Source organism: Mytilus californianus, unplaced genomic scaffold, assembly GCF_021869535.1.
Source record: "Mytilus californianus isolate M0D057914Y unplaced genomic scaffold, xbMytCali1.0.p SCAF_1, whole genome shotgun sequence".
In the NCBI taxonomy this organism is placed as follows: Eukaryota; Metazoa; Mollusca; class Bivalvia; order Mytilida; family Mytilidae; genus Mytilus; species Mytilus californianus.
This window is the reverse complement of record NW_026262581.1, coordinates 121,991,605-122,004,765: the sequence shown is the minus strand read 5'-3', so window position 1 is coordinate 122,004,765 and position 13,161 is coordinate 121,991,605. Positions and strand designations below refer to the sequence as shown.

Genomic DNA, 13,161 nt, shown 5'->3' with positions numbered 1-13,161 from the left:
AATTTCAGGGCAGATAGATCTTGACCTAATGAACATTTTTACCACTGTCAGATTTGCTCTAAATGCTTTAGTTTTTGAGATATAAGCCAAAATCTGTATTTTACCCCTATGTTCTATTTTTAGCCATGTCGGCCATGTCGGTTGGTAGGCGGGGTCATCGGACACATTTTTTTAAACTAGATACCCTTATGATGATTGTGGCCAAGTTTGGTTAAATTAATATTTGTCTCAGTAGTTTTAGAGGAGAAGATTTTTGTAATTGATTACAATAATTTACAAAAAATTGCTAAAAATTGACTATAAAGGGGAATAACACCTTAACATGCTTAAGGGGTCAATTGACCATTTTGGTCGTGCTGACTTATTTGTAGATCTTACTTTGCTGAACATTATTGCTGTTTACAGTTTATCTCTATCTATAATAATATTCAAGATAATGACAAAAAACTGCAAAATTTCCTTAAAATTACCAATTCAAGGGCAGTAACCCAACAACGGGTTGTCTGATTTGTCTGAAAATTTCAGGGCAGATAGATCTTGACCTAATGAACATTTTAACTTCGTCAGATTTGCTCTAAATGCTTTAGTTTCAGAGATATAAGCCAAAATCTACATTTTACCCCTATGTTCTATTTTTAGCCATGACAGCCATCTTGGTTGGCCAGCCTGGTCCTCGGACACATTTTTTAAACTAGATACCCCAATGATGATTGTGGCCAAGTTTGGTTAAATTTGGCCCAGTAGTTTCAGAGGAGAAGATTTTTGTAAAAGTTAACGGACAACGACGACGGACAGTGATGAGAAAAGCTTATTTGGCCTATCAGGCCAGGTGAGCTAAAAAGCATAGGTGTTGACTTTCGGGTTATCACAATTTTATTATTTTACTGAGTCTCCTGAAGGAAATATTAAATCATCTCATGGACCAAAAAATAATCTCATATTTTCACATTAACTTGACTAATAAAAGACAATGCAAAATTAGTTTCACTGAATTTCCCCCCTAAAATTTATCTTTGGAGGTAACAAATTGAATATTAATGTGAATGAGACCACAAACCTTGACATAAAGGTCCAGTAAAACCTACAGCACAACCAAACTGACAAACTCCCGTCTTAGCATCACATGATTGGTCTCTACATGATGTACATCTCAACTTGCATCCTACTCCATAAGTACCAGAGGAACAAACTGGGAAAAAAACAATGATAACATTCAAATGTAGCCGGTACATATATGTAATATTGTAGTCATTGTAAAGTCAAAATATTTACCATATAGATATAGGAAGACGTGGTATGAGTGCCAATGAGACAACTCTCCATCCAAGTTAAAATTTACAAAAGTAAACCATTATAGGTCAAAGTACAGCCTTCAACACGGAGCATTGGCTCACACCGAACAGCAAGCTATAAAGGGCCCCAAAAAATTACTAGTGTAAAACCATTCAAAATGCATTTATTATTGTGATTGTTGAATAATGGACAAAAATGTGAAATTAATTATTACAATTTTAGGAAATACTACAAACAAGTGATGCTTTTAAAAATTTAAAAATGTCACTTTTTACTTTGCAAAATATCTCCAGTCATATTTTTCACAATATTAAAAGCATTGCAAATAATTCTGAATTTACTGTACATTATATATACAGCTGATAGCAAGAGTCAATTCCTTCCAAACATTCATACAAAGGTCTCATAAGACATACATTCCTTCCAGACATCCATAAACACAAGTCCATTAAAACATACCCTTTATACAACTTTCCTCATCAATTCCTTCAAGACATTCATACACACAAGTCCCATAAAACTGACCCTCATTACAACTTTGTCCATCCATTCCTTCCAGACATCAATACACACAAGTCCCTTAAAACTTACCCTCATTACAACTTTGTCCATCCATTCCTTCCAGACACCAATACACACAAGTCCCATAAAACTTACCCTCATTACAACTTTGTCCATCCATTCCTTCCAGACATCCATACACACAAGTATCATAAAACTTACCTCATTACAACTTTGTCCATCCATTCCTTCTAGACATCAATACACACAAGTCCCATAAAACTTACCCTCATTACAACTTTATCCATCCATTCCTTCCAGACTTCAATACACACAAGTCCCATAAAACTTACCCTCATCCATTCCTTCCAGACATCGATACACACAAGTCCCATAAAACTTACCCTTATTACAACTTTCCTAGACATCAATATACACAAGTCCCATAAATCTTACCCTCATTACAACTTTGTCCATCCATTCCTTCTAGACATCGATACACACAAGTCCCATAAAACTTACCCTCACTACAACTTTCCTAGACATCAATATGCACAAGTCCCATAAATCTTACCCTCATTAAACTTTGTCCATCCATTCCTTCTAGACATCGATACACACAAGTCCCATAAAATTGACCCTCATTACAACTTTGTCCATCCATTCCTTCCAGACATCAATACACACAAGTCCCATAAAACTTACCCTCATTACAACTTTGTCCATCCATTCCTTCTAGACACCCATATACACAAGTCCCATCTTCTTGTGTACATGTGGCATTCTGGCAACCTTTACATTCATACCCACAATACTGTCCATAGAATCCTTCTAAACAGCCTTTGGAACATTTTCCATCAAATCGATCACAGATTCCTTGCAAACAGTTTTCACTACAATTTACATCACATTTGTTCCCATAGTAACCATCATTGCAATCAAGGTTAGAGCATCCTCCTTGAACTTTGTAACATTTGTTTCCCTTACATCCATTACTACATGGCATTTGACAATGATCACCATAGAAACCTGGATAACACTCTCCTGAACATTGTCCAGTAGTAGGATTACAGCCTGGTTGATCACAGTTCTTTGGACAACTCTTATTACAATAATCTCCATAAAATTTGAATTCACAACCGTTTGTACAAGTTCCTGTTGTCTGATGACAGTTACGATAATTACAATTTTCATTACATGAATTGCTACAAGTATCACCATAGTAACCAGGTAAACAACCAGAATCACATTTCCCATGATGTTTGTTACAGTAAACATATCCATTATAGTCACTAGGTCTACAGTTAGCATTACATTTCTTGTCACATATTGCTCCATACCAATATGCTTGGCAGTCCCCACATGTGCCATTCTTTAGAAACTGTTTACTATCACTACAGTGTTCAGGGAACTTTTGACTGCAGTACTCATTAAACCAACCATTTTCACAACCAGATGGACAGGTTCCATTCACAAAACATGACTGTCCTTTACAGTTTCCGCAAACATACTGACATTTCTCCCCATGATAACCAGAATAACATCCCTTGGGACATTTTCCTGTGTCTTTATCACAGGCCAACCTACCCCCTATACAATGATCACTACAATTTAAACAAGACCCACTGGAATAATCAAAGTACATTCCAGTGTTACAAACTTTACAATAAGTTTTTCCAAAGTGGTCATCAGCACATATGTGACAGTTTGAAATCTGACATTGCTTATTACAAAGTGCCCCAAACCAACCAAGCGTACAACCCTCTAGACAATGTCCTGTACTACCATTACAATTACTGATTCCCCCATTACAATGCAGGCTACACTCTGTACAAATCAAGTTACTAGGGTACCAGCCTTGAGAGCAGCGACCACATTTGGCTGTATCCCCATGTGTTTTAGCTAAAACACACTGATCACAATGATTAATACTACAAACCCGGTCACAGTTTGTTCCATAAAATCCCTTTTCACAACCATTATAACATATCCCAGTGGTCTGGTTACATTCAGAATTTCCTCCTATACATTTGTCACTACAATTAACACATTTGTTTTCCCCATAACTATAAAACTTTCCCTCAATACACTTTGTACAAATAGGTATGTAATATACAGATGAAAATCCACACTGTAAACAAAATTCAAAATTACAATATTGCTCATTACATTTCTTCCCTGTCCAGTGTGACTTACAACCAAACACACAATCACCTACAGCATTACACCGACTCGACAAACATTTATCATTACATGTATTCTCACAATGGTCACCATACCATCCTATTTTACATCGATCACATATTTCTGTATTGTTTTCATTGTGGTAACATTCTAAACAGTCCGGAATGGAACAATTATTTTGGCACTGGTCACCACTCCAGCCTGGTTTACATCCATACCAACAGGAACCAGTAGAGGAGTCACAGTGTGATTTTCCAACTAGGCAATTTTCACTGCAGGAATCTGAAAAGACATATTAACAAGTAAACAATTTTTTTAATTTTCAATGATCTGACTAAAATCTCCAAACAAATAATTCTTCTTTCTTTGGATTCTTAGAATTTTAGTATAAATTAAATGTGATCGTGATACTGTTGAATTCTTTTCTTTGTTCTCTCATCAAAATAAATTGCAAATAAGTGACTGTCATAGAGAGAGGTGGAGGTGTTTTTTTTTAAATTTTAAATACAAATGTCCCTTATTGGCAAAAAAGACAATTTTACATACATGTATAATCATTGAAGCTTTTTCTATTGGTGGCAAAATAGGCGAGCAAGGAGATATACAGATAGTTTGTAGCTTTTAATTCTAGTTTTGCTTGCTGTTGTTGTTAGTGCATTGCAATAATGCAACTAGTTTTTTTCTTTTCCAGTTGCATGTGTTTGTGTTTACTCAAAATATTTTTTTAAGTATAAACAGCGATATCTGCCTAATGTTTATTGAATAACCGTTAGGTTCATCATTACTAATTGACAAAAATGGCTGGTGTTTACACCACAAAATTTAATCAGAGTACAGAGAAACATGTGCAACATGAAAACATTTATCGACTAGTAGCACCTAGATATAAAATAGCTACAAGCATTTTGTGTGTCAGAAAGTTAAACTTTTCTTGATTTTGACAAGCATTTACTTTCCTTGCCACAGAAAATGTTCAAATAAACAAACACTTTAGATTTATTTGATAGGTCCACTTAGTTACACTATTTAAATCACCATTTATTGTGCAGCTATCTATATATATATACAATGTATATAGCTAGAAGCAAGACAATTACCTGAAGGGGACCATCTCAAAAATTTCATAAAAATCCAGAAAAGATTTTAACTTTTTTAAACACAAAATGGATGTAACTTTTATATATCTAAGTGCTGCAAGGCTTTAAAGCTTTTCGAAATGCACAGTTTTGTGTCTAAAATTTTGTGGCGTAAACATAGCCATTTTGCATTGCTGAAAATCCTGCCTTTCAAAGGCACATCTTTGGTTTCAGAGTAAATTGTGTATTCAACATCAACAGCCTATCAAAGTTTATTACACTTTTATAAAATCTAAAAAAAAGGATAACTTAGATTTTGTTAATTCATGCCTTTGACTGTGTGATCGCAAGCAATCCTTTGATTTTATTCACTTGTATAGCTCAATACTCAATTTTCCACCCTGCCTAACTCCTTGTTTAGTGTCGAAGGATTCTGAGACCAAATTTTCCCTTTCAACTGATGTTTTTGCACCTACACTCAGATCATGCATGAGGGGCCATAGCGAACCTAAAATCCCAGCTATGTATAACTTTCTATATAAACTGTTATGGTTTACAACATCAAGCAGTGCTACAAATAAAGGTGTTTTCCTGTGTATTGCATCAACAATCGTTTTTCATAAAGTAGAAGTGCACAAAATAGTGATATTTTTGATGTGAACCCCCTCTGAAATCTGTTTTGGATTGTTTCAATTATTTGCCATTGGTGTTCTTTGAGGACTGGAGTATTTCTAAAACTTTGCCTATGAAAGGAAGAACTGTTATTCCTCTATAGATTTTGGGGTCTGTAGGCATGCCTCTCTTTTTAAAGATTGGTGATGAAATTCTTATCTTAATGTAGTTTGGGATAGTATGTATTACAAAAATGTGGTCCTCCATGAATGAAATGCTCAGCTGTTAATTATACAAATAGGTCAAAAGCTTTTTTAGTGTTTTGTTAACTGTGTCCTGCACTTCTGCAGTTGAAAAAGAAATTGGAGATGTTGCATCATCTACGGTTTATAGACAGGATTCCATGATGACATCAATGTCTGCTTCCCTGTTGGCGTAATTTAAGCCACATTTTATATATATTTCCCCTTCAAAAACTTTTTTTAGAACCTTATAATGACTGGTGAATGTTTTACACTGGACCCGGATAGAAAAACCTAGTGATTTTTTGTTGGTGGATAAAAATCACTGGGGATTTTCTTCCTCCGGATAAAGTACACTGGCGGAATGAAACCACCGTTACAGCTGTTGGTGTAAAAATAAACAAACACCTAAATTACATTTGATACTGTCCACTCATTTACACCCTTTAACTCACCTATTGTTGTGTAGATATCTATTGTCCATGCCAATCAAGGACAATCAATAAAATGCAATACAGTTGTTACCTGAAAGGGAGCATCTCAAAGATTTACCCAACTTACATGTAGTTTATTTTTACACCTTCTGAGAGAACAGAAAAAAATGCCTATCAAAATCCAAATTTTTTTTTTATCTTATTGAAACACAAAATGCATTTAACTTTTATATATCTAGTGGATGCCAGGCCTTAAAACTTTCCAAACTGCACAGGTAAGTCTGTACACAGAGTAGTTTTTGAGGTGTAAATTACAGCCATATTTGTCCATTTGTTATGATGAACCTTAACCTTACCTGTAACTTCTTTCAGAATGCTTATAATTAGGATCTGCAAATATACACGACAAAATAATAATTCCATTTTTTCATTGCTCGTCGTGATTCGTTCAACTGTTCATTCGGCAGTAAGCAGGTAAGAGAAGAATTAGTAAGCAAAACGTCAAAAATACAGGAAATAATAGGTATAACATCCGGATCGGAGCTGGGAAATATTTTATCTGATTTTCGTAGTCGACTATAAAAATCTATGTTTTCTCAAAATGTAGACAACGAATACTATTTATTGATGTAGATTACAAAATACTATTTTAGAAATTGCAATTTATAAAAAAGAACTTGATCCTGCAAAATTGTGTTCAGGGAAAAGAAGATAATAACAAGCATTTGTATACAAATCCTTGATAGTCATATATAATAATGTGAAAATATAAATAATAGATTTATATATATATATATATATTATAAGTGTTTATCAAATATGAGATAGTTATCTCAGATCAAAAACCTACGGACAACAAGAAGAAAATTGGTTCTCAATTTTCATTAACAAAAACACTCACTATACAAATCCTTGACATTTATAACAAAAAATAAATTATTTGAGTTATCTCCCCTCATTTAACAAATTTTGTATAGATAGTGAAAAAGTAATTACCATCAGAGACTTATTTATACATGTCTCCGGATTTATACAAAAGTTAAAAGATTTTGTGTCTAAGGAAGATACTAGGTTTCTCAAACTGATGAACAACAGAAGGTAAAAAAATAAAGAAAGTTGGGTAACATCTTTAGATGTTCATGACCCTCTCAGACAACAATTGTAAACTTAGATTTGATTTGAAAAATGGTATAATCAATATTAATGTGTCAATTTCTTGTTGTAGTTGTAGCATAAGTAATTTTCATTTTGAATCAAATCAAATCAAGTTAATGAACAAAAACAGGCCTCCAGCACACGGTACATTTATATGAAGTTCACAATTTATAACATCAACTATACTGTTTAATAGTAACATATATTTAAGAGGGGGGGGGGGGGGGGGTATGAGGGTCCTGATCCTGAAATCCCGGGCTTAATAACATGGAACCTCGAGGTCCCGAATTTAAAAAAATTAAAATGCCGAAATTCGAAAAAAGAATTCCCGGTTCCCGAAAGGATCAATCCCGAAATCCCGAGCTTAAAAACACCCGATACCGGAGTCCCGATAAAGGACCTACCCCCTCATTAAACAATACAACACACACATACTAAATATATATAATTAGATTGCTGACAAATAAAAATAAATTGTGTATACAAAAATAATATAACATCTACACACCCTGAAAACACATGTCTTATGTCTATATCTAAATTCGCCTTAAGTGACAAGGTAACACTTTGACTATTAAAGTTATATTTTTATATAGCGGATGTGGTCTAGTGGTCTAGAGCGCTGGACATGAAGCTAAGCATTTGGTGCTGTAGTTTAACAAAGGTGTGAGTTCAAATCCTGTTGAGGGACAAAAATTTGTCAGCATAAAAATCTAATTCAGTTATTCTAACACAGTTGGGTTTAATTTTCAGACTTATATAAATATTTGTATTAACCTTTTATCTCAAACACACTGAAATCCAGTGGGCATACATATTGTATGGTTGTCACTTGCTTAGACTTGTTTGTATGATATACTTATTTCTAGTGACTGTATAATGAATTGAATCATTTTCCCATACAGTATATAAAAAATTGTTGAGTTAGATTGCTGACAAATAAAAATACATTGTGTATAAAAAAATAATGTAACATCTACACACCATATTTACACACCCTATCTACACATCCTTAAAACACATGTCTTATAAATGTCTGTATCTAGATCCGCCTTACGTAACACGGTAACACTATGACTTTTGAAGTTATATTTTTATTTAGCGGATGTGGTCGAGTGGTCTAGAGCACTAGACATGAGGCTAAGGGATTGGTACTGTAGTTTATCAAAGGTGTGAGTTCAAATCCCGTTTTGGGACAAAAACTTGTCAGCATAAGAATCTAATTCTAACATTATTGGGTTTAATTTTCAGACTTACATATATATATCTAATTAATTTGTATAATGTTTGTAATAGACAAGTATTCATAATAAATAAATTAATTCACCAAGTATGTACATGTAAGTATGTTATTTTTCATAAAGTCACAGTGACAAAACTCCCTCTCTACAGCATTTAGCTTTTTTCAAAAATATAGCAAGACTTTTCAAAGTATGAATTATTAGTTTTAAAAAGACTAATTAACGTGTCTTTTTTACAGTTACATTTTTTATTTTAACTTGCCACACAAACTGATAACATTTTTGTCAAACAAACTTTATAATTTTAGACAAGTAGAAGAGCAAATGGATGTTAATCATTTGCAGCTCATGCTGACTGAAATTTTTTATATTCCAAAAATAACATAGTATGGCAATTCCCACTTTTTTTACTTTGATAAATGTAATTTATACTACATGTACTAGGGAAAATATAATATAAAATGTAACAATTATTTTCCTTTACAGCCGATCCTTGTCATCAACAGTAATTTCAGTGTTGAAGGAAGAAGCTGTTTCAATGTTGAAGCTGGCCTCGGTGGCCGAATGTTCTTAGTGGTTCATCTGCTATATAACTAGCCTGTCAACATTGAGGTTGTGAATTTAAACTCCTTATGTGGCTGGTACATTTGACTCCAATCTTAAGGATGTACACCTCTGAGGAGCCAAAAATTTCTAGAATTAAACATTTTTTCTTTACCTGATATTTGGGTTTATATGACTTTTAAAAAAATAATTGGTGAAGAAAAAATCATATGGTGGTGCACTTCTTTTTTGGCTACGGCCCTTAGGAAGTACCCAATTTCGATGATTTTCTCATTTTTCATCAATTTTTACCTATTTTTTGGCTATTATCGTGAAAAAAATCAAAGTTCCACAATTAAACTTTTTTTCATACTTTCAATAAAGATGAAGTGGACCAATCTGAATAAATTTAACTTAAAAAAACTATAGGTAGGTGTTAATATAAGAATGTTTTATCATATTTTGATGCTTTTTTGTGTCAAATTGACCATGCTGTCAATTTTGTAAATTTGTGTTTTTTCTCTGTTTTAAGAACAAAATGCATATTATTTCAACTTCTTTGTTAAAAATGATTGAAAAAATACATATCTAAGAAATTTGAAAAGAAAAAAGGGATATGGGATGTACATGTGTCTGGTAAAATCATTTCTTGTACCTCTCACCCATTTTCTCAAAATTTTGGCTAAAAAAAGACTGACTTGATTGGTAATAAAATTTGAAAAATTGATTACTCAAAAACTACTCATTGTAAATACACAATTTTTCACAGAGTTAAGTTTGATTATAACATTTTTTAAATTCATTGATATTTTCCACTTGTATCATATGTTTTAGAAATAATTCCAGAACGAGATTTCAACGAGACTGAAATGTCAGAGGAATACATCCTTAATTGACTAGGATTGTTAGTTTTCCTGCCGAATGTCATGGTTCTCTCCAGACACTCCACCAATTAAAAGACCAGAGGCAGATTTAGGGGGTTGACGGGGTGCCCGGGGCCCCCTATGGAGCTTCATTTATGGTTAATCCAGACTTTTTGCCAGTTCCACTACAAATTTTGTCTAGTTTGGGGGCCCGCATGCCCCCCTTTTTTCAAAATCCTGGATTCGCATCTGAAGACTGACTGCCATGAAAAACCCAATAGTGCTGAAAGTGACATTAAACACCAATCAACTAATCAATCAATGTTGAAGCAACATTAACATGTCTGTTTGGAGATGATTTACTCTTAAAAGGCATGTAACAAGGAAATATGAAAATAAAATAGTTTTGAAATCTGGAATATCTAGTGATAATTTATTCTGAAACTAACTGGACTAAGGAGGGTTGGCCATGTATGCATGGCTAAGGGGGTTAGTTAGTTTTATATGTATTTCTATTTGCATCTAATTGAAGACCCTATCTTAGCCTTGCATGCATGACTTACCCTAGTTTATAGACCAGAAATAAACATGATTTCCTATTTTCTTTTAAATTATTCCATTTTTTATAAATTACCTGTTTTATATACTCTCTTGATTTTTAGTAGGTTTATATCCATTTTGACAAAGATATCAATCAAGTGACATGACAGAATGCTTGCTCTCAGATTTAATCATCAGTTCAAAGAGATCCTCAATGTAAAACATGTAAAATTCAAATTAACTCTTAGAAATGGCAACTGAAGCAAGATCTGCTTACCCTTCTAGAGCACTTGAGATCACCCCCATTTTTTGGTGGGGTTCTTGATGCTCAGTCTTTAGTCTCTGTGTAGTGTTTTGTTGTTTTTGTTGTTTTTTTTTTTTTTTGCCATGGCCTTCTCAGTCTTTTTTGGACTTAAACGAGTTTTGAATGCCCCCATTGGCATTTCCATCACCTTTTCACAAGTGAACAGTAGTACATTTCATTGATAATGTCACATTCACAAAATTTCCATGATTATTTACAATTAATTGGTTTAAAATAAGAAAGATTTGTGGGAAAAAAAACATATGTTTAGTTTCATAGGCTTAATTGTTAATTTTGACTTTGTAAATTATGATAAACTATAGGAAGTATACTTCCCTGTCTTTTTAAATTTTTCTTATTTTGGTATTTAAGTTTTAGAACTTGTATATGACATAATGCATTCTATAAATTTGAACACTTTTATGAGAAATAAATTTATAGAACCTTCAATATATATGAATAGAACGTTTCTGCATAATTTCCATCAATGAAATGACAAGAAAGACAAACTTTTCATTGGTACAAATTTCACCCTTAAAATGAATTTAAATATGTTTTTCAAAATATAGGCCTTATAGAGACAAAATCTTCTATGTTAGATTTCCAGGTGATATTCAATTCATTAGTTACTCTTTGTATTCATAGGACACTTTTTTTTGGGTCAAAATTCCAAGTGGAAAATTCAAAAAAAAGGTATTCACAACCAGCTTTCATGGTAATATTTTTGATAAAAGCAAGCAAATTTAATAATTGTTATTTGAAACTCTTTTTTTTGGTTCAGTATTCTTATAAAGAAAGTTGGTGTTAAATCATTGGGCCTTGTGTGTGTGTGTTTTTTTATAATTATCAATTCTTAAATGTCAGTATGAAACTCAAGTATATTGTATATTTTTTATCTGTACCTGTGCAAAATGGTCAAACCAACTTAACCTAATTTTTCTTACAATCATGGGAGATAAACCGTAAATGCAGGTAATATATCAATATGACAGCAAACCACGAATGAATAAAAATCAAGGGATGCTGATTGTCTGGTACATCAGTTGTTAATCAAATAGGCATTTGTATTTATTTTTTAACAAAACGTACATGCTGATGATGTTGGATAGAAACAGTTAATTTGGGAATTATAACAGGCTAAACCAAATAAAAGAAAAGAGTTCCAATGTCCCCCGCATTGCACATATTTTATCTATCCAAGGATCAACTGCAATAACTAAAAAATACATTTTTCTTTGTTCTTTAAAACTGTTGATAAATATCTTAGAGAAATGAATGCTTCAGAGCAAATTCAATGTGATTTCCAATATAATTAATATTTCAAAGAGGCATAACTTGTTAAAAATATTTGATCAGCACTTATTTTTAGAAAGTGTCAAAGACATTGCTGATATAAACCTATGATATAATTTTCATAAAATTCTGGCAAAAATTGTACTCACGAGAACATTAAAATGAAATTTTCCATGTAATTAATATCTCCAAGGGGCATAACTCTTTAAAAAAAAAAATGATCAACAAAGATTTTTGAACTCATCAAGACATTGATGATATAAACCTATAATATAAATTTCATAAAAATCTGGCAAGAATTGTACCCATGAGAGCTCTCACAAGGCAATTTTCCCTGTTAGTAATATTTCCAAGGGGTATAACTCTCTTAAAAATAATTGATCGGCACAGATTTTCCAACTTCTCCAAGAAATCGCTGATATAAACCTACAATATAAGTTTCATAAAAATCTGTCAAGAATTGTACACATGAGAGCACTAATGATACAATTTTCCATATAATTATATGTTTCCAAGGGGCATAACTCTTTTAAAAATAATTGATCATCACTGATTTTTGAACTCGTCTAAGACATTGCTGATATAAACCTATGATATAAGTTTTATCAAAATCTGCCAAGAATTGTACATGTGAGAGCGCTAACAAGACCGGACGGACGGACGCCCGGATGCCTGGTATTTCTATTCCTCCCGCAACATGTTGCGCGGGGAACAAAAAGAAGACATCTTTATAGGTCAACACAAAGTCTTGATCAATAAGCAAATTTACAAACCATTTGACAAAATTTGAATGATCCCAAACCAAAGATCTAAAATCTGCAACATCTTCATTAATCTGACATGCAACACAAAGAGAGATAAGACTTCTGACTTAGGAATT

The 13,161-nt window shown here is 32.9% G+C and overlaps 1 protein-coding gene across 6 annotated transcripts in view; it reads right to left on the bottom strand.

The window, feature by feature from the left end:
- LOC127711710 (multiple epidermal growth factor-like domains protein 10) overlaps nt 1–6,881 on the bottom strand; it is a 31,115-nt gene extending 24,234 nt beyond the window's left edge. The window contains exons 1-3 of one of the 6 annotated variants that reach the window (XM_052217822.1): nt 6,699–6,881; nt 2,500–4,260; nt 1,058–1,189 (exon numbers count right to left, since the gene is read on the bottom strand). In XM_052217822.1, coding sequence (XP_052073782.1) covers nt 1,058–1,189; nt 2,500–4,260; nt 6,699–6,765 — 1,960 coding nt within the window. In that variant the 5' untranslated portion in view covers nt 6,766–6,881. The other 5 variants (XM_052217841.1, XM_052217828.1, XM_052217834.1 and 2 more) reach the window with 5 other exon arrangements.
- Nucleotides 6,882–13,161: the final 6,280 nt, after the last annotated feature.